Source organism: Salmo trutta, chromosome 19, assembly GCF_901001165.1.
Source record: "Salmo trutta chromosome 19, fSalTru1.1, whole genome shotgun sequence".
In the NCBI taxonomy this organism is placed as follows: Eukaryota; Metazoa; Chordata; class Actinopteri; order Salmoniformes; family Salmonidae; genus Salmo; species Salmo trutta.
The window spans coordinates 56540696-56564247 of NC_042975.1; the positions used below are offsets into that span (position 1 = coordinate 56540696).

General features: G+C 40.2%; 1 protein-coding gene across 1 annotated transcript in view; it reads right to left on the bottom strand.

The window, feature by feature from the left end:
• Positions 1-10464: 10464 nt before the first annotated feature.
• LOC115155033 (cilia- and flagella-associated protein 54) overlaps positions 10465-23552 on the bottom strand; it is a gene marked incomplete at its 5' end in the record, with an annotated part of 31059 nt that continues 17971 nt past the window's right edge. Inside the window, 2 exon segments of the mRNA XM_029701831.1 lie at positions 10465-11710; positions 12322-12405. Of these exon segments, the coding sequence (XP_029557691.1) occupies positions 11591-11710; positions 12322-12405 (204 nt within the window).

Sequence of the window (23552 nt, forward strand, 5' to 3'; positions counted from 1 at the left end):
CACCATGGAAGAGTTAGTTTATACAGAGCAGCTGTCTCCCGAATCCACTGTTAAAGCTCTGAAGATCTTTATCAATAGCAGTCAATCATTAATTATTCTTTACCTTCTATCAGTCTCATCTGAATGTTGTAAAATTCTTGGATATCTGCACAAATCCAGCCTTTACCATGAATCATCCATACACAAATTGGCCTCAATTATTGATTTTCTAACTAATTAAACAATACATAACATTGAGCTGGTGGTGTGATGCTCTGGTTTGCCCAGTCGAGGTCGCCATTGTATAATCTTTTGTCGAGTGAGATGTGGTTTTCTGTGTCAGTCAATGTTCTTACTAGATTTGCTACCTTTCTTGATCACTCAAGAAGTTAAACTGTAAACTTCTTGAGTGATCAATAGTTCAGAGTTCATGCCATTTCACGTATGGCGCAAGCGCTCACGTTTTCTGGCCTGTAGAGTTGAAATTAGACTTGGCCCTTTTTAAACTTGGAACTGAGGTGACTTTTTGTCACGGAGACTTTTCAGTGGAAAAGGGGTTGGTTCATTTCCAACCAATGTCTATTCACTTGGGCGTGGCTACTGACTTAGTTAAACTTTACATGGAAGGCCAATTCTCTCATTTTAAAGGTTAACATCACATTACATAATTTTGCAAATAGTTTAATCTTTACTCATTCATTTTTATACAAGAATTAGATGCAAGCCTCATAACTGAGGAACCTGTATAAACAGAGTTAGGGTAATGTGGCTGTATTGTCTTTTATGAGGTCACAAACATGAAACAAAACTGACCGGGTCGTAGCTGGCTTCTCCACAGACCGTTTGAACAATATTCCTATTTTGGAGAATGTGTAATTCTCAAATTCTGGGATGTAGTAGAATTTGGCGGTAGAGTTCCTTTGTTTTGTTGTGACACTCTCTCCCATACTGCATGGTCAGGGAGACAAGAGTCTCTGCAAGGAATTTACGAAGTGGTTGTAAAGTCGTAAAACTGCTCTTCTGGCTATGCCGGGTGGAGATTATAACAGAACATGGCCAAGATGTTCAAATGTTCATAGATGACCAGCAGAGTCAAATAATAATAATCACAGTGGTTGTCGAGGGTGCAACAGGTCAGCACCTCAGGAGTAAATGTCAGTTGGTTTTTCATAGCCGATCATTGAGTATCTCTACCGCTCCTGCTGTCTCTAGAGAGTTGAAAACAGCAAGTCTGGGACAGGTAGCACGTCCACTGAACAGGTCAGGGTTCCATAGCTGCAGGCAGAACAGTTGAAACTGGAGCAGCAGCACGGCCAGGTGGACTGGGGACAGCAAGGAGTCATCAGGCCAGGTAGTCCTGAGGCATGGTCCTAGGGCTCAGTTCCTCCGAGAGAGAAAGAATCCAATGGTGACCTCTGCAGTGCTTAAACTGACTTCAAATGTGAAAAGGCCAACCAATGGAGCAATGGAATATAACACTATCTGCATTCAATTTCATTTATGTATTTTTTTACAGCATTATCAATGTTATTTATTTAGATTGTAAACAGTAGTGGGCCAAGTATCAAACCTTGGGGCACCCCTTTATTTAACTCAGATTTGACACCGTCTACCTTGATGGCCTGAGTTCTGTCATTGAAATAATTATGAAACCGTCGGCAATAATCAGTACCCAACCCTATCGAGGACAGCTTATTCAACAGAATGACAGTCTACAGTACAGTATCAAAAGCTTTTGACAAGTCTACAAACATGGCAGCACAATTATTCCTATAATCTAAGGCATTTGCAATATTATTTACAACAAGCATGGTAGCCGTAGTGGTGCTATGTTTAGGTCTGAATCCGGATTGATTAACATTAAGAATACTATTTACAGAGAGAAAATAACGGAGCTGTTTGGATCAAATTGTCAGCCCCTAATGACTTCTTGGTGTCAATAGCTAATAAGGCAGCAAAAACTTCTGTTTCTGTGAGTTGCCAAAAAGACAAAACCTGCCTACCTTTTGCCATGTGGCGGGAGGTTGACTGATCATCCATCAAGGCAACTGGAGGCTTTAATTGGGAAGAACAGTCGACTGATTGGCCAAGACCAGTATGACCACCATTTCTTTCACATAGAATGCAGCTGAGATAAAATGATGATTAAAAGCATCACAAATCTGAGCTTTTCCAGTAATCATACAGGAGTCTAAAACTACTTGCTTAGGCAGGGAAGTAGATGAATTACCCCGCTTCAGTGAATTTTCCAGAATTTAGTGGGATCACTAACAGAGCCTGCCATAGCGTTAAGGAAGTAGTTTGATTAAGATTGTTTAACCGAGGCAGTGCAACCACTTCTCAATTTCCTAAATAGCTGCCAATCAGCTAACGAGCTAGTTTGTCTAGCCTTGGCCCAGGCTTGATTTCTTATCTAGAGGTCTGAGTACAGGAGAGTACCATGGGTTATTTTGGTTTTTGACTCTGAGTCACTTGAAAGGGGCATGTTTATCAGCCAGAGGTAAAAATGGATGAGAAAAAATGTGCCAAAACAGGGTCTGGTATGCAAGCCCATAGAAAAAAAGCTCATGGGTGAGATTTTTTAAAGAGTTTCTCTTCACAATTATACAAGGGTCAGAGTTCTTCAATTTTGTATCTCTAATGCAAGCTATAGGGCAGTGGTCGCTGATATAATTTGCAAAACACCACTGGCCAAATACTTATTTTTACATTAATCCGAGAGGGTTTCATTATCAGCTGTCAAATTGAACTCGACAGGGATTCTTAAACTGATCTGTGGCATGTGTAAGCAAATCTAACAGAACCAGGTCAGATACCAGAAAGGGTTTCAACTAATCAGAAATAATATCAACAGCCTCCGCCGAGGCGGTAGACCGCAGCAATAAATATATGCATATTTTGGCTTATGGGCACTTTTATAACCAACAGCTCACATATTTTGTGGACAGAGATGCTAAGAGAGCATGATGCCATAAGAGAAGATCTTACATAAATAGACACCCCTCCCCCTCTTTTCTTATTCTATTATCTCTGAAAGTGTTGTAGTCTGTAATTGCAATGTTTTTATCCATAATCAAATTATTCAGCCAGGTCTCTGAGATAACCCAAACGTCTGGCCTAGTGTCATGCACCCAGACATCCAGAAAGTCCAGTTTATATGTAACATTCCAAGCCCTGCTAGATTTGAAAACAGCAGGAGTATTCCTGGTGTGTCACGACTTCCGCCGAAGTCGGGTCCTCTCCTTGTTCGGGCGGCGCTCGGCGGTCTTCTAGCCATCATTGATCCACTTTTCATTTTCCATGTGTTTTGTCTTGTTTTTCCTCACACCTGGTTTCAAATCCCCAAATCAATCAGTTGTTGTGTATTTAACCCTCTGTTCCCCCCATGTCTTTATGTGGGATTGTTTATTGTAAGTGCTTGTGCATGTGTTGATTGGTGCCCGACAGGTTTTGTACCTATATCTTGTTATTTTTATGCCGTTGGTTTTGCTAATAACTGCTATTACCAAGTTCTGCTCTCCTGCGTCTGACTTCCCTGCCACCGGTTACTCACCCCTTACATGGTGACACGAGTCAATAGAACTTGATGAGCTAGCCACAAAAGTCTTCCTGATTGGATTAGTTGCAGACCTTATAGTAGAATTCAGGTAAATGTGTACAAGATTACTATTGACAATACTTCTATGCTTATGAGCACATGTAGCAGAACTATAGCTCGATCTAAAACTATTAAAAGCATAGGTGGAGCTAACAACAGTGGGCTTCTTAAGGGAGCTAACAGAGCTACCATACAAATGGAAATTAAATGAACAGGCACAAAATTACTATTTACAATACCTCTACCAACATGGGAAAGTGTCTGAACAACATCGCTGCGATTTAATGGGAGTACATAATGTACATTTGAGGAGCTTTATTTGATCAGTCATTGGTAATGAAGTGGCAAATACCAGAAAAATTATTGATGCCACTTACTAGTGTCCTGGGGTTAATTCCAACATGTGTAATACATGGGGATGTGTGAAACTTACTCCTCAGCATGAAGTGTCCCAACTTGCTCCAGCAAATAGCTAGCTTGTTCGCATGGTGCAGACTGGTAAGACTCTTCAGGTGGGCGGTCACGTGTGCTAGCAAGGCAGAGGTCCAGAGTTTGCGCTAGGTATTGGCCGAATTGGGATGAAGTCATACTCGCTAAGTGTGATGTCCTTTACACACATACCAACCAATAAAAGAGAGGAATCCAAGAATATGTTTAATCATTTTCTTTTTAATAATTCAACATCACTGGGATGTCTTTCTTTACCTCAGGGTCATCAGAAGGGATGGGTTCAACTCCAGATTCTGCCACGTGAAGCATCATCTGCTGGATTGACTTTGGAGCTCACAACACCATTGTATTAGATAAACCTCTGATGACAGACTGTTTACCACAAATGTCTGGAACCTTCTTGTTTCGTTGGGTATGTAGCGCAACACAGATGTACTATCAAACAAGAAGACTGATTCTTACAGCTGAATCTGAAGCTCTGATTTTAACATTGTATCCACACATACTGCACTTACAGCTCAATGTTACAACTGAGAGTGAGACCAGAGTGAGGGCGAGGGAAGTGACTCAAGTTTTTATTTGGTGGGACCATTTTACCTGCTTATAACATTGGGGAGAACATGACACACGGCCTCTGCAACTGGATCCTGGACTTTCTGACAGGCCGACCTCAGGTGGTGAGAGAATGCAACAACAGCTTCACGACGATGTCCCTCAGCACGTGGGGCCCCCAGGGGTGTGTGCTCAGCCCCCTCCTGTACTCCCTTTTTACGCACGACTATGCACCCATCGACAAGTTTGCTGACGACACGACGGCGGTAGGCCTGAACACCAATGGCGATGTATATCCTATGTATATCCTACTACCAGTAACTTTTTATGTATAAACCCACCTCAACCACTCCAGTATCCTTGCACATTGAATAAGGTACTGGCACGGACCTGTACAGTATATACTTGCTTTTTCGTGTTTATTTAACTCTCATCGTAGTTCTTGTGTGGTTTGTATTTATACAGATTTTTTGCAATTTGATTTTCTATTATTACCTCTATTATTATCACTGCATTGTTGGAAAGAGCTCTCAAAATAAGAATTTACCTGTACTGTTTTACAGCTGTTGTATCCTGTGCCCCGATTCCGACCTGAGTTAAGCGTGCGTAAATGGAAAGTAATTCCCTTTTTATGCACTCTTCTCTCTTGACTATGCATATTCTGACCATGAATTTAAGCATGAGAAGAGCATTCTATTCACCCACTATTTGTTTGAGGTGGAGCTCGAATAATTGAAGGTGTGGCAGAGATGTGTCTACAGATACATAATGCCACTATCTTTACGCGTGAGGAAACCATGAATAAGGTCAAGCAAACCTGCCCGTTCCAAGTGGAAAAATTATCTACTTTCTTTTTTTCGATAGAAATAACAGCGTTCTCCATGCACTGTCATTTATACATTGATAAGAGCTAGGTAAATGAGTAATCCGTCTGGAGAAGGGGATTGTGAATACACATAGCAATTGTTTTAGATGATTTTTCCTTATGATCCCTGGAGATTCATGTGAAACCAGCCATATGGAAGCAAACTGAAAATCATATCAACATGACATATATTGCGGCCCCTTTTCCACAGTGAAATAGGATATAAATAGCTGTGTCGTTATTCTGAATTTTCATTGTGTGCACATCATTTGTGTGGATGAAATTTGGAGACCCAAGCGATAGGCTTCTAAGGCTGAACCAGCCAAGTAGATGCATGCGCTTTTCTCTGTTTATTTTACAATTTGCATCATGTTAAATATTAGACACTTGAATCATTCCATTCCTTTTACCTTTATTTCCTCTGTCATGTCCTTGTAAGTTGTTCCTGAGGGTTGCTAGCATTAGTGGATCATATTAGGCTAACGTTGAGCAATAATTAAGGACATGTAGCCTATTGAATCATTATGGAACTCAGATCACACGTAGAAGATTAAACCTGGAGCACAGTTCATGACGAATGGAACGTTGTCATACAGTTCCATGATTAGTGATAATCAAGGTAGATTATAGGATTATTGTTCTACCCCTGTTGTACACTTTTTTCCACATTCCTAGATTTTATGAATTGAACTAGAATATGACGCCCATAGAAATAAGAATTAATAGATCAGGCTTGGAACTTCTAAACCTTGCAATTTGACTGGTAAACGCATAGGTACACTTGCAATGGTGGACCTGGTATTGTGATGCAGAATTGCCATGGTTACCAGGCTTTGGTTCTCTCAGGGTGTCTGAGTCTTGGACAGCATGAGAGTCAGAATGAGCTCGCTAATGTTTGAATGAATGAGTTGGTCAAGTTGAATAAAATAATGTTTTCAAAAATGTTAATTGTGTCTTCTCTTCTTTGGGTTTTGTTAAGATGGACTGATGATTTTGTCAAGTTTGCAGATTATGAAGATCGCTAGCTAGCTGATTGGGTCATTGATTTAGCAAGTTAAATGCTAAAAACATAGCTAGCTGAGCAGGTAAGGTGGCCAGCATGGCTAAGTAAATCATTATCATGCTATCCGTAAATCTTTACTCATAGTGACAACGTTAGCTAGCTAGCTACACTTGTTAACGGAAATGTTTGTCAGTCTTCTGCACTGTAGCCAATGACCTAGATACTTTTGTAAAACTTTTTGGACAGTGACAACCTGTAATTTTGGCATTTAGAGTCAGTGTGTGTCATGTGCAGTAGAGTAAAAAAAAAAGAAAATCAAGTTTGAAGTTGATGTATTAGAGCGACCTCTATTGTTAGTGTTGATTATAGCAGGCCTTATGCCAGATGAATGAAATGAATTAACTAAGAACTACTAATCAAGTAATTGTTTATTAGACTTTTTTTTCATGAGGATAGCAATAATAAAGGGTAAAGAAATGCCCTGTGCATGTACATTTACTGAGCGCCACAAAGTAACCAGAGGAGGGGAGGCAAACTCAATACTTACCTTCCATAGGGGACAGATCAGAATTGACTGTTAAACATATTTTTTTGCTTTTTTTTTATTTTTTATTGGGCACAGGGAAGGGTTCTCTGGTTTACATTTGCAGGTTTTACTATATAATCTCTTCCATCCTAGCCAAATGTGCTCATCTGCCTCCCCTATATCAAGGTGTTTTGGTACTTCCTTTATGTACTACGCTTTTCCATGTGCTAACTTTTACAATACAACAGGTCAGTATAGTCTATCAGTCTAACGGTCTATCCTACCCTCTATCAACCATTCATAGTGACAACAGTGGTTGGTGGATTTTTTCTCCAGATCTGCAATAGGCTAACTAGCAATCATACCACACATAAAAACAGTCAAAGCTGCATACATTTTTTATATGAATCAACAAGAAAGAACAGGAAAAGCTGATAGGCAGCGGAGAGGCCAGGTGCATCATTGCGCATGAAAGAACAGTGAAGACATGAGACACACAGCTCAAAAATCTCCCCTATTGATCAATTATCCTACCTAGACTAGCCCACAACAACACAATGCAATGAACAATTAATTACATTATTGTTTTCAAGTTAGTACAAAGTTCTGGCCTACTCTAGGCTGCAGTGAAAATGTCATTTGAATAACAGCACAAAAGCCTTGTGATTTGACGTTTCACTCAATTTGGTTCAGTTGTGGATCTACTCTCGACAGCTTATGAGGTCTAGAAAGGCACAGCAGCAGACCAATCTGGCTGTATTTTTACTTCTGATACTGAATGCGCTGTCTGTTGCAGATCATCATTCTGCCAAGTCGTCCTATAATAATGTGGTCACATATGCTCCCTGGCAGGCCTAGTTATTGAGGAAAGCTTAACACATACTCTGCATCCATTACAATTCAAGCGGCTATTCCTCGTGCCCTAGAACCTAACGCTTCAATATAGCCTAAATACCCTTTATATGTGGCATACCAGTCTCAATCTTTCAATTTGATTAGGCTACTTCAAAAATGTATTACTTTTTTTTCTTCCCTCGTTAATCTACACACAATACCACATAATGACAAAACAAAACGTTTTTTACAATTTTTTGCTAATTTATTAAAATGGCATGTCTCTGACTGATTAAATTATATGACAAGCGATTTTATGAAATCGATTACCTAACATTTGATTGATTACGTGATTGAATTAAACCTTGCAACAATAACCTGGGGCACCACGGAAGTGTGTTTTTAGAGCTGCTGTCTTCCGAATAAACTTTTAAAGATCTGAAGATCTTTTATTTTAATAGCAGTCAATTATTAATCATTACCTTATTCAGTCTCATCTGAACGTCGTAAAATTCTTGGCTAACAAGCTGGCTAACAAGTTGAATCAGCGATACAACATTTACATTTTAGTTATTTGGCTTAAGTACTTATTTACTAAATACCTAAATAATCACACAGAATTACATATACACAGGATGGAACATCGATTACTAATCACGTCATAAAATAAAAAGTCCCTGGCGGACAAAACTGAAATGATGACTGGTTACACAAAGAAAGGGGGTTGGGTTTGAATGAAAGAGCGGGAAGACTGAGGGACAAAGGGGATTGGGTCTCTATTGCACCTTGAGAAGCTATGCTATCGTAAATACAGAATCTTATGCATTCTAATAACCGCCCATTCAGAAAAGGAAAATGCAAGATATATATTTACACTGAGCTGTGCTTCAATAGATGGGTCGAAGATGGAAGACTGGTTTGCCCAGCAGAGGTCACCATTGCAGTTATCAGCTGCAGTTGATAACTCGACTTCAAGGATGTGTCACTTCTTCTTTAGTGAATAAGAGTTCAAAGTTCATACCATTTTGCCGTAATCAGCTCGCGCTGAATTCTTGCTGGTCTAGTAGAAATTCATCCTTCCAATTGTGCATCTGTAAAGGTTTGTGAGGGTTTTAGGTGCCAAGCCAAATTTCTTCAGCCTTCTGAGGTTGAAGAGGCACTGTTGTGCCTTCTTCACCACACTGTCTGTGTGGGTGGACCATTTCAGTCTGTCAGTGATGTGTACGCCGAGCAACGTAAAGCTTTCCAACTTCTCCACTGCGGTTCCGTCGATGTGGATAGGCGGGTGCTCCCTCTGCTGTTTCCTGAAGTCCATGATCAGCTCCTTTGTTTTGTTGACATTGAGTGAGAGGTTATTTTCCTGGCACCACACTCCCAGGTTCCTCACCTCCTCCCTGTTGGCTGTCTCGCCATTGTTGTGAATCAGGCCTACTACTGTTTTGTCATCTGCAAACTTTATGAATGAGTTGGAGGCGTGCGTGGCCAAGCAGTCGTGGGTGAACAGGGAGTACAGGAGGGGGCTGAGCACGCACCCTTGTGGGGCTACTGTGTTGAGGATCAGCATAGTGGAGGCCAGTCAGGAAGTCCAGGACCAAGTTGCACAGAGCGGGGTTCAGACCCAGGGCCCCAAGCTTAATGATGAGCTTGGAGAGTACTATGGTGTTGAATGCTGAGCTATAGTCAATGAACATCATTCTTACATAGGTATTCCTCTTGTCCAGATGGGATAGGGTAGTGTGCAGTGCGATGGCGTTTGCCTCGTCTGTGGATCTATTGGGGTGGTAAGCAAATTGAAGTGGGTCTAGGGTGTCAGGTAAGGTAGAGGTGATATGATCCTTGACTTGTCTCTCAAAGCACTTCATGATGACAGAAGTGAGTGCTACGGAGCGATAGTCATTTAGTTCAGTTATATTTTCTTTCTTAGGTACAGGAACAATGGTGGGCATCTTGAAGCATGTGGGGACAGCAGACTGGGATAGGGAGAGATTGAATATGTCCCTAAACACTCCAGCCAGCTGGTCTGCACATGCTCTGAGGACGCGGCTAGGGATGCCGTCTGGGCTCGGTTAACATGCTTATATGTCTTACTCACGTCGGCCACAGAAAGCCCACAGTCCTTGGCAGCTGGCCGCGTCGGTAAAAGTGGGTGAAAAAGGAGTTTAGCTTATTCTGAAGGAAAACTTCGGTGGTCGCTACGTGGCTGGTTTTCCCTTTGTAGTCCGTGATTGTCTGTAGACCCTGCCACATACGTCTCGTGTCTGAGCCGTTGAATTGCGACTCCACTTTGTCTCTGTACTGACGTTTTGCCTGTTTGATTGCCTTACGGGGGTAATAACTACAATGTTTGTATTCTGACATATTCCCAGTCACCTTGCCATGGTTAAATGCGGTGGTTCGTGGCTTTCAGTTTTGCGCGAATGCTGTCATCTATCCACGGTTTCTGGTTTGGATAGGTTTTAATAGTCACAATGGGTACAACATCTCTTATACATTTCATGATAAACTCAGTTCAAATTTCACAAATCTATGGGGTCCTGCACATTGGAGGGTGGTTGGGTGCCTATATTGGGCTTATGGCTCCAATATATATGGCTCCAATATATATATATATGTGTAATTGTCAAATGATGTCTTGCCATGATTTTAACCTTTATTTCTCATGAGTGTTGATCAATATTTTGGCTATGCAAAATATCAAATAAATGTCTGATAAATGCAATTGTGTATTGCTGCTGTTTGTCTGATATCCAACAGTTCATGATCAGCTCTGTTGACCATGAGAGCATTTTGCAGAGAAAATGGGGTGAGGTATACTATTTAGGCTTGGAATGACACGTGGCCCATTGTTTCCCTTGTTACCTGGCAACGATCACTAGAGTGCTTCCAACAACTGTCAGTCAAGGCGAGCTCATGAATATAAGCTCCTCGCCCACTCAATCTGTTCATTCAGGCTTCCTGGCAGTTAGAGATGAAAGAAAAGCTGCCGTTTCTTCAATACTGAGCATCTTAATAGTGTAAAAAATATTATGGGTCATGTTTTGGTAATTCAAAGGCAATTTTTATTTGGGATCTTTAATCAGAGGAGTTATAACAGGGATAATCAACTATATTGAGCAACAAGCGGATTTATTTTCTAGAGGCGATGGTCGGGGGGCCAGAACATAATTACAAATAATTTGTAGACTGCAAATTGACTGCAAGAAGCCCAAACAGATTTTCTTGACTAAAACATAATAATTTCAAACCTTGCTTACGATCACGTCCCTCTATTATATATGGGAATACTTGAACAGATTTCTTTAATTAAAATCACTAGGAGCTGATTTCTGGTGTTTTTACAGTCTTATGTCCACCAATCTAAAACATGTATTTTTAAATAAGCTTCTTTTTTTTGGCTCAGAAAACTTGCGGGGCTAAATAAAACCACCTGCGAGCCAAATTCGGCCCGCCAGTTGGGGAAACATGAGTTATAGGAAACATTACCACTGCTGTTTTAAGAGGTCCAATTTGTATTTTATGACAACACATGAGCCTTTTCATATACATTTGATTTGTGAGCTTAATCATATACATTAATAAAGAATAAGAAATGAAAAGCGCTTGAATTTAGTTTTGACAAAAATTATCTTTATCGATGCTCATTTATTTCAGAGTGAAAGAGTCTGATGAAGTCACTTAGCTAGGTAGGTGCAATATGCTATCTTTGGTCTTGACCATTTGATTCCTGTCATTGGGTTTGTCTTTTTCTATGGTGCTGTGCCGGTCCTTAGACCGGATAGGGTATCAGACGAGCAGGGAGATGAGCCATGTTATCAGTGTGTTTCCCTCCACAATGGCTCCACTGGCTGGGTTGAAGCAGCGCTCCAGATCACACAGACTATGTAGGCTGGCTTCAAACGGAACCTGGCACACAGAGGGAGGGAATCATTTCACAAGAAATATCTGCATGTCTAACAAACTTAACAGGGTAAACGGGTAACAAAAATGCCATGGAAGAGGCATAAGATCAAATGTTTCACACATTCAAGCCATAGTAAAACAACAGTACAGTATGTCGTAGGTTTGTGTAAGTGTAATGGACATGTTTTGTGTCCTCTGTGTCTCTGTAAATGTGTATTACATGTAGCGTGCTGTTCCCTGATTATTGTGTTAGGATGTTCTGGGACTGCTCTCAGGGAGGGGACTGATAGGACAGAAACAAGGGAACACATTCTTACTTTGGCCCAACGCTTAGAAACTATGTGTGCAAGGTCATGATCAGCCTATTGCACCCTGAGAGCAGAGATGCCTAGATTGTGCATGAGTATAAAGAGTGCTGAAGGGAGAGAATCCCTTCAGAGCTTCTTGCAGACTTGTACTTTGAGTATTACGTTTGTTGTAACCTCTCCAGCTGTGATAATAAAGATCTGTTCACTTAACTTTGACTGAGTCCTTAGTGGTAATTTCAAGTTAACCCTTTACCGGTATGTGAACTTTGGGGGGTGTTGAATTAGTGTGTGGTGTGTTTAGCCTACCTCAGTGAGAACAGCTGCCTCTGAACCAGGCTGCAGTAAGTCCTTTATAGCAGCACAGCAGCACCTGGTCTGCTCCTGTAGCATCTGAAACAACCAACCAACACACAAAACATGTACTCATTTACAGGTAGATTCACTTACATGCACGTTTGACCAGTGCTTAATTTGTAAATGGGGAGGTAACGGAACAAAAGTGAGCACTAGAGGGGGGTGACCTGGGGAGTACTGAGGTACTGGAATGCATGAAAAGAAACACCTTTATAATAAAGCATTGCATGCATATCATCCTATTTGCGTAGTGGTATAGAGCAGTAGAGTAGAGGCACTTACAGAAGTTGCACACATGAGGAAAAGTTCTAGTAGCCTAGGGTCTTGGAAAATGTTGGCCTTCTATAAACGCATTTCATGCAATTCTATGTAATTTTAGATGACTGGAGACTTTAGCAGAATCTTTTTTAATACCACACAACTTATCGAAATGGCAGGCTACTTTGACAGTGACCAAAACGACCTTGTCTTGAATCGATCAATAGCCTAGGCCTAGGTGTGTGGAAACAGAGCAGAGCAGACGAGAGATCATAGAAAGTGAATCTCATTCTAGTTATGTGAGAGATACTGGCGCGCTTCTCACACAGCCACGGCTATGCGTTGGTCTCAAACATAGATTACAATGTTGCGCAAACAATAAATCCGGGCTTGCCCAATCCAAATCAACTCTTAGAATATTAGGCCTGGGCTGAAGGTCTACTTTTTCACATCACGTTTTTTTTGTGGGGGCAGGAGAATTAATGAAGAAGCAACTTGAATGATTTTTAGTCGCTTTTATTTAAATGTTTACATTGCAAAAAGTTACAATTATTTTTCATGCCACGAGAAGTAACGGATCCGGCCAAATAGGTTCCGGAACAAAATAGTCCAAAACGGAGAGGTGCCGGATCCTGTTGCGTCAGTATCCGGCTCAAATGAAACACTGCTGTTGACAATTCAAGTCCATTTGAGACCTTTTTTACTATTCTTTTCAGAAAGTGTATCCAGAAGTGTGTGGTCGGAAAATCCCTGTCCCCATTGCATTAACGTGCAGTGGCGTAAAGTAACTAAGTAAAAATACTTTGAAGAAGGGGAGAGTGGGGTATGTTGAGCCATTTTTTACATTCAGCATCAGGGAAATATAGTATTCTTTCTTTCTACATACAGTACCAGTCAAAGGTTTCGACACACCTACTCATTCCAGGGTTTTTCATTGTAGAATAATAGTGAAGACATCAAAACTATGAAATAACACATATGGAATAATAAAATATATATGTTATATCTGAGATTCTTCAAAGTAGCCACCCGTTGCCTTGATGACAGCTTTGCACACTTTGGCATTCTCTCAACCAGCTTCATGAGGTAGTCACCTGGAATGCATTTCAATTAACAAGGTGTGCCTTGTTAAAAGTTAATTTGTGGAATTTCTTTCCTTCTTAATGCGTTTGAGCCAATTAGTTGTGTTATGACACTATAGGGGTGGTATACAGAAGATAGCCCTATTTTGTAAAAGACCAAGTTCATATTATGGCAAGAACAGCTCAAATAAGCAAAGAGAAACGACAGTCCATCATTACTTTAAGACATGAAGGTCAGTCAATGCGGAAAATTTCAAGAACTTTCAGTTTTTTCAAGTGCAGTCGCAAAAACCATCAAGCGCTATGATGAAACTGGCTCTCATGAGGACCGCCACAGGAAAGGAAGACCCAGAGTTACCTCTGCTGCTGAGGATAAGTTCATGAGAGTTACCAGCCTCAGAAATTGCAGCCCAAATAAATGCTTCACAGAGTTCAAGTAACATACACATCTCAACATCAACTGTTCAGAGGAGACTGTGTGAATCAGGCCTTCATGGTTGAATTGCTGCATAACCACTACTAAAGGACAACAATAATAAGAGGAGACTTGCTTGGGCCAAGAAACACGAGAAATTGACAGACTGGTGGAAATCTGTCCTTTTGTCTGATGAGTACAAATTTGAGATTTTTGGTTCCAACCGCCGTGTCTTTGTGAGATGCAGAGTTGGTGAACGGATGATCTCCGCATGTGCGGTTCCCACCGTGAAGTATGAAGGAGGTGGTGTGCTGGTGACACTGTCTGTATTTATTTGGAATTCAAGGCACACTTAACTTCTTATGGCTGGATGGCAGTATTGAGTAGCTTGGATGAATAAGGTGCCCAGAGTAAACTGCCTGCTACTCAGGCCCAGAAGCTAGGATATGCATATTATTAGTAGATTTGGATAGAAAACACTCTGAAGTTTCTAAAACTGTTTGAATGGTGTCTGTGAGTATAACAGAACTCATATGGCAGGCAAAAACCTGAGAAAAAATCCAACCAGGAAGTGGGAAATTGAGGTTTGTAGTTTTCAAGTATTGGCCTATCCAATATAGTGTCTGTGGGGTCATATTGCACTTCCTACGGCTTCCACTAGATGTCAACAGTCTTTAAAACCTTGTTTTTTGAGGCTTCTACTGTGAAGTGGGGGAGAATAAGAGCTGATTGAGTGAGAGGTCTGCCAGATGGGCATGAGCTTTAGTCATGTGCACGCCCGTGAGAGGTAGCTGAGTTCCATTGCATTTCTAAAGACAAAGGAATTCTTCGGTTGAAACCTTACTGAAGATTTATGGTAAAAACGTCCTAAAGATTGATTCTATACATCGTTTGACATGTTTCTACGAACTGTAATGGAATTTTTTGAGTTTTCGTCTGGCCTGCACGTCGTGAATTTGGATTTGTGAACTGAAGGCGCGAACAAAAAGGAGGTATTTGGACATAAAGGATGGACTTTATCGAACAAAACAAACATTTATTGTGGATCTGGGATTCCTGGGAGTGCATTCTGATGAAGATCAAAAGTAAGTGAATATTTATAATGCTATTTCTGACTTCTGTTAACTCCAACATGGCGGATATATGTATGGCTTGTTTTTGTGTCTGAGCGCCGTACTCAGATTATTGCATGGTGTGCTTTTTCGGTAAAGCTTTTTTGAAATCTGACACAGCGGTTGCATTAAGGAGAAGTTTATCTAAAGTTCCATGCATAACACTTGTATTTTCATCAACATTTATGATGAGTATTTCTGTAAATTGATGTGGCTCTGCAAAATCACCGGCTGTTTTGGAAGCAACAGATTTTTGGATATAAATATGAACTTTATCAAACAAAACATACATGTATTGTGTAACATGAAGTCCTATGAGTGTCATCTGATGAAGATCATCAAAGGTTAGTGATTCATTTTATCTCTATTTCTGTCATTCGTTTTATCGTTTCAGCTGCCAGAAAAGCGACCCAGTCGTTAAGTCTTTTTGTTCTGTATCTATGGATGTGACCCAATCGTTCATTCTAAATGTTCTATTGCCATACTGGCTGGCAACATTCTTATCCCTTGCTTGCTAGTTAGCCAATTACCTAATTTACAGTCACGTCAAACAGTGTAGCCAGACTAACAACAAAGTAGCTGCATTTGCTTAAGCTGTTTCGAGTGACATTTATTTGGATACATCCATAACAATGAGCTAATGATACATGATTTTACCTGGCATAGAAAATATGCTCTCGTCAGGACATTGTTGTTCAGAGGAGCTAGCCAACAACACAGCTAACACAATCACTTCAAACTGAAAAAGGAAAGACTACAAACTAGCTGTATTTCGTTTCGTTTTACCTATTTTCTGTTGACATTTCTTTATATATCCATGAAAATGATGCCGATTCAGAAAAGCTTTCTCCCTGTCTTCCCAGACTCCCGACCACTGCACGTTCATTACTACAGGACAGCTGGAGATCGAATTTCAATAATGAAACAGACAGCAAGGTTTATACAAATCTCCTCTATTGAAAACCAATTGCTAGTCTGAAAGAAATGGGAGATAATATTTAGATGCTTTTTATAGTGGAGATGAAGTTTATAAATTGTCTGGCTGGGCTGATGAGACAGTTGATTGCAAAGTGAGATGGAACAGAGTAAATAGCCATTTCAACGTCATTGTTTTGGCAGGTGCCAACTTGTGGAATAGATGCCAGCTGGAATGCGGTTTTAACTAATCCGCATCCAGGATTAGACCCACCCGTTGTATAACTTTAATTCACAAACACAATTCAACACAATCACAATCACTTTTGTGTTTATTGAAGGCAGTGGGCCCTTGTCAATTATGTTGCCTCTGGTGTCCGGCATGATAGATGTTGCCGTTTCTTGAATGACTTGAAATAATGAAGTCCCAGAAAAGGAAGTTGAGTTTAATTCATGGAATGGTGGTGTGGTATATTTTATATATTAAATGCATGCCTACATTCAGATATAGATCTCTCTGTTTAATAGCACGTACCTGCTCTTCTATTTCTTCACCAGTTGTCTGGGACAGGGATGTTGTTTCGATGTGTCAATTCGTAGGCAAGTTCTCTGCATTTGAGGTTACTAAGCCCGTGAAACTGGTCTGCAAGATTCTTGGTATGTTTAGCAAGCTCAGACTCCATGTCATCAGACCTTGTATTCCTCTGTTACACTATCATAGCCTCTCTTTATCAAGCTCAGACTCCATGTCATCAGACCTTGTGGTCCTCTGCTACACTACCATAGCCTCTTTCGCACAGGTACATCATTTAAATGTTTTGTCAATGTAGCTCTTTAGTTATATTCAGTACATTTTTTCATCCCTTGCTGCTGCTCGAACGGAGTCTTACCTTCTCTCACTTCCTTGGCTGCTCTTTCAAGAAACTCAAGGGGGGCTAGACTACTGATTGATTTACGTTTATATACACAGGGCATGATGATGTCAGCAATGTACCAATAAAAATACACTATCTTGAGTTCACATGCATGACAAATTGCAAAAATATTATGCATATTGTGCCTGATTCCAATTTAGGAATTGATGCCTTTCCTACGCACTTCTCAGCAGTTGGTATTAAGATTTACCTTCTGAAGGTAAGTAACAGGCTTTGCAGGCCTGGTTCCCTTGCGCACACTGAATAAATGTCATTCAACTGCTGAAAATCCTCCCATTGCTGGCCAACAGATTTTCTTGTGGAGTTTTCATTAAATAGTTTTTAGTGTATTTATCTTAAACCATCACTTTAAATACGGTGTACCTTTAATTACAAATCTGTCGACAGACGAGAATACAATGAGAGAACAGGTCCAGAAAATATTGATCCCTGAAAGAAATCAATCCAAATATAGTTTTAACACCAATTGGTAGATTAAAAATACTCTTGTAGATTATTTAGGCACATTTTAGGGTTAGGAAAGTACGTATGAATCATTAAAAAAAAACTGTTCTGGAGAGCCTTTACGCACAACATATACAGTGCATTCGGAAAGTATTCAGATCCCTCAACTTTTTCCACATTTTGTTACGTTACAGCCTTATTCCAAAATGGATTAAATAGTCCCCCCCTCATCAATCCACACACACAATACCCCATAATGACAAAGCGAAAACAGGTTTAGACATTTTAGCAAATTTGTTAAAAATAACCTAAGAAATACCTTAGGTTGGAGTCATTAAAACTCGTTTTTCAACCACTCCACAAATTCCTTGTTAACAAACTTATAGTTTTGGCAAGTCGGTTAGGACTAGAGGTCGACCGATTATGATTTTTCAACGCCGATATCGATACCGATTTATTGGAGGACCAAAAAAGCTGCTACCGATTAATTGGCCGATTTTTTTTTTTTTTTTTTTACTTATTTGTAATAATGACAATTACAACAATACTGAATGAACACTTATTTTAACTTAATATAATACGTAAATAAAATCAATTTAGTTTCAAATAAATAATGAAACATGTTCAATTTGGTTGAAATAATGCAAAAACAAAAGTGTTGGAGAAGAAAGTAAAAGAGCAATATGTGCCATGTGTCACGTCCTGACCAGTATAAGGGGTTATTTGTTATTGTAGTTTGGTCAGGACGTGGCAGGGGTGTGTTTGTTTAGAGTGTTTCGGGGTTTTTTGGGATATGTTCTTATTTAAGAGGGGTATTTGTTTAGAGTGTTACGGGTTTGTTGGGTTATGTTCTTGTTAGTCTATTTCTATGTTAGTTCTAGTATGTCTATTTCTATGTGGTGTTTGTTGGGTTGACCTTCAATTGGAAGCAGCTGCTCCTAGTTGCTTCTAATTGAAGGTCCTATTTAAGAGGGGTGTTTTTCTATGGGATTTTGGTGGGTAGTTGTTTCTTGTTTAGCTGTGTGCCTGACAAGACTGTTTTCGGCATTCTTTTTGTTCAGTGTTCATTTATTTTAATAAAGAAGATAATGAGCATTCACGTACCCGCTGCATTTTGGTCTAATCATTACGACGGCCGTGACACCATGTAAGAAAGCTAACGTTTAAGTGCCTTGCTCAGAACATGGGAACATAGGAAAGCTGGTGGTTCCTTTTAACATGAGTCTTCAATATTCCCAGGTAAAAAGTTTTAGGTTGTAGTTATTATAGGAATTATAGGACTATTTCTCTCTATACGATTTGTATTTCATATACCTTTGACTATTGGATGTTCTTATAGGCACTTTAGTATTGCCATTGTAACAGTATAGCTTCCGTCCCTCTCCTCACTCCTACCTGGGCTCGAACCAGGAACACATCGACAACAGCCACCCTCGAAGCAGCGTTACCCATGCAGAGCAAGGGGAACAACTACTCCAAGTCTCAGAGCGAGTGATGTTTGAAACGCTATTAGCGCGCACCCGCTAACTAGCTAGCCATTTCACATCGGTTACACCAGCCTAATCTTGGGAGTTGACAGGCTTGAAGTCATAAACAGCGCAATGCATTGCGAAGAGCTGCTGGCAAAACGCACGAAAGTGCTGTTTGAATGAATGCTTACAAGCCTGCTGGTGCCTACCACCGCTCAGTCAGACTGCTCTATCAAATCATAGACTTAATTATAATATAATAAACACACAGAAATACGAGCCTAAGGTCATTAATATGGTCGAATCCGGAAACTATCATCTCAAAAACAAAACTTTATTTTCTTTCAGTGAAATACGGAACCTGTCCGTATTTTATCTAACGGGTGGCATCGCTAAGTCTAAATATTCCTGTTACATTGCACAACCTTCAATGGTATGTCATAAATACGTAAAATTCTGGCAAATTAGTTCGCAACGAGCCAGGCAATGAACGCAAGAGAAGTGACACAATTTCATGTTAGCAGGCAATATTAACTAAATATGCAGGTTTAAAAATATATACTTGTGTATTGATTTTAAAGAAAGGCATTGATGTTTATGGTTAGGTACATTGGTGCAACGACAGTGCGCTTGTTAAATCATCACCCGTTTGTCGAAGTAGGCTGTGATTCGGTGAGAAATTAACAGGCACCGCATCGATTATATGCAACGCAAGACGCGTTAGATAAACTAGTAATATCATCAGCCATGTGTAGTTAACTAGTGATTATGTTAAGATTGATAGTTTTTTTATAAGATAAGTTTAATGCTAGCTAGCAACTTACCTTGGCTTCTTGCTGCCCTCGCGTAACAGGTAGTCAGCCTGCCATGCAGGCTCCTCGTGGAGTGCAATGTAAGGCAGGTGGTTAGAACGTTGGACTAGTAACCAGAAGGTTGCAAAAAACAAATCCCCGAATCCCCCCTGAACAAGGCAGTTAACCCCCGTTCCTAGGCCGTCATTGAAAATAAGAATGTGTTCTTAATCTGACTTGCCTAGTTAAATAAAGGTGTAAAAAAAAAAAAAGAGGCAAATCGGTGGCCAAAAATACCGATTACCGATTGTTTTGAAATCGGCCATTCCGATTAATCGGTCGACCTCTAGTTAGGACATCTAATTTGTGCATGACACAAGTAATTTTTCCAACAATTGTTTACATCCAGTGGGTCAGAAGTTTACATACAGTAAGTTGACTGTGCCTTTAAACAGCTTGGAAAATTCCAGAAAATGATGTCATGGCTTTAGAAGCTTCTGACAGGCTAATTGACATAATTTGAGTCAATTGGAGGTATACCCGTGGATGTATTTCAATGCCTACCTTCAAACTCAGTGCCGCTTTGCTTGACATCATGGGAAAATCAAAAGAAATCAGCCAAGACCTCAGAAAAAAAATGTGTAGACCTCCACAAGTCTGGTTCATCCTTGGGAGCAATTTCCAAACGCCTGAAGGTACCACGTTCATCTGTACAAACAATAGCTCGCAAGTATAAACACCATGGGACCACGCAGCCGTCATACCGCTCAGGAAGGAGACGCGTTCTGTCTCCTAGAGATGAACGTACTATGGTGCGAAAAGTGCAAATCAATCCCAGAACAGCAAAGGACCTTGTGAAGATGCTGGAGGAAACAGGTACAAAAGTATCTATAACCACAGTAAAACAACTCCTATATCGACATAACCTGAAAGGCTGCTCAGCAAGGAAGAAGTCACTGCTCCAAAACTGCCAAAATCCAGACTATGGGGACAAAGATCATACTTTTTGGAGAAATGTTCTCTGGTCTGATGAAACAAAAATAGAACTGTTTGGCCATAATGACCATCGTTATGTTTGGAGGAAAAAGGGGGAGGCTTGCAAGTCGAAGAACACCATCTCAACCGTGAAGCAAAGGGGTGGCAGCATCATGTTGTGGGGGTGCTTTGCTGCAGGAGGGCCTGGTGCACTTCACAAAATAGATGGCATCATGAGGCAGGAAAAGTATGTGGATATATTTGAAGCAACATCTCAAGACATCAGTAAGGAAGTTAAAGCTTGGTCGCAAATAGGTCTTCCAAATGGACAATGACCCCAAGCATACTTCCAAAGTTGTGGCAAAATGGCTTATGGACAACAAAGTCAAGGTATTGGAGTGGCCATCACAAAGCCCTGACCTCAATCCCATAGAAAATTTGTGGGCAGAACTCAGTTACACCAGCTCTGTCGGGAGGAATAGGCCAAAACTCACCCAACTTATTGTGGAAGGCTACCCGAAACGTTTCACCCAAGTTAACCAGTCTGGGCTAGGGGGCAGTATTTTCACGGCCGGATAAAAAAACGTACCCGATTTTAAAACTGGTTACTACTCTTTCCCAGAAACGAGAATATGCATATTATTAGTAGATTTGGATAGAAAACACTCAGAAGTTTCTAAAACTGTTTGAATGGTGTCTGAGTATAACAGAACTCATATAGCAGGCAAAAACCTGAGAAAATTCCAAGCAGGAAGTGGCCTGTCTGACAATTTGTAGTTTTTCTTTCTAGTTCCTTTCGAAACTACAGTATCTCTGGGGTTACGTTGCACTTTCTAAGGCTTCCATTGGCTCTCTAAAGCCTTTGGAAAGCGGATTGAGGCGTCTCCTGTCTCTGGGCAGAGTATGGTAGCTCAGTTTGTCAGTGGTCTGTCTGGTGACAAAGAGAGTGGATATGCGCGGTCCCGCGACCATGCTGTTTTTTCTTTGCCTCTTTGAATGAATACACTATTGTCCGGTTGGAATATTATCGCTATTTTACGAGAAAAATACCATAAAAATTGATTTTAAACAGCGTTTGACATGCTTCGAAGTACGGTAAAGGAACATTTAGAATTTTTTGGTCTCAAAATGCGCTCGCGCGTTACCCTTTGGATAGTGACCTGAACGCACAAACAAAATGGAGGTATTTGGACATAACTATGAATTATTTGGAACAAAAACAACATTTCTTGTGGAAGTAGCAGTCCTGGGAGTGCATTCTGACGAAGATCAGCAAAGGTAATACAATTTTTCTAATAGTAATTCTGAGTTTAGTGAGCCCCGAAGTTGGCGGGTGTCAAAATAGCTAGCCGTGATGGCTGAGCTATGTACTCAGAATATTGTAAAATGTGCTTTCGCCGAAAAGCTATTTTAAAATCTGACATGGCGATTGCATAAAGGAGTTCTGTATCTATAATTCTTAAAATAATTATGTATTTTGTCAACGTTTATGGTGAGTAATTTAATAAATTCACGGGAAGTTTTGGGTGGGAATGCATGTTCTGAACATCACATGCCAATGTAAAAAGCTGTTTTTAGATACAAATATAAACTTGATTGAACAAAACATGCATGTATTGTATAACATAATGTCCTAGGACTGTCATCTGATGAAGATCATCAAAGGTTAGTGCTTCATTTAGCTGTGTTTTGGGTTTGTGACATATACGCTTGCTTGGAAAATGGCTGTGTGATTATTTGTGGCTATGTACTCTCCTAACATAATCTAATGTTTTGCTTTCACTGTAAAGCCTTTTTGAAATCGGACAATGTGGTTAGATTAACGAGAGTCTTGTCTTTAAAATGGTGTAAAATAGTCGTATGTTTGAAAAATTGAAATTATTGCATTTGAGGTTTTGTATTTCACGCCACACTCTTCCACTGGCTGTTGAATAGAGTGGGACAGTGACGTGCCACCGAGCCCATAGAGGTTAAACAATTTAAAGGCAATGCTACCAAATACTAATTGAGTGTATGTAAACTTCTGACCCACTGGGAATGTGATGAAATAAATAAAAAGTTGAAATAAATCATTCTCTCTACTATTATTCTGACATTTCACATTCTTAAAATAAAGTGGTGATCCTAACTGACCTAAAACAGGGAATATCTATTAGGATTAAATGTCAGGATTTGTGAAAAACTGAGTTTAAATGTATTTGGCTAAGGTGTATGTAAACTTCCGACTTCAACTGTAAGTATTCAGACCCTTTGCTATTAGACTTGAAATTGAGCTCAGGTGCATCCTGTTTCCATTTCCCTGTGGCTCAGTTGGTAGAGCATGGTGTTTGCAACGCCAGCATGGTGTGTGCAACGCCAGGGTTGTGGGTTCGATTCCCACGGGGGGCCAGTACAAAAAAAGATAAATAAATTAAAAAATGCATGAAATGAAATGTATGCATTCACTACTGTAAGTCGCTCTGGATAAGAGCGTCTGCTAAATGACTAAAAATGTCAAATGTAAATTGATCATTCTTCAGATGTTTCTACAACTTGATTGGAGTCCACCTGTGGTAAATTCTATTGATTAAACATGATTTGGAAAGGCACACACCTATCTTTCGAAGGTCCAACAGTTGACAGTGCATGTCAAAGCAAAAACCAAGCAATGAGGTCGACGGAATTGTCTGTAGCACTCTGAGTCAGGATTGTGTCGAGGCACAGATCTGGGGATGGGTACCAAAATATTTATGCAGCATTGAAGGTCCCCAAGAACACAGTGGCCTCCATCATTCTTAAATGGAAGAA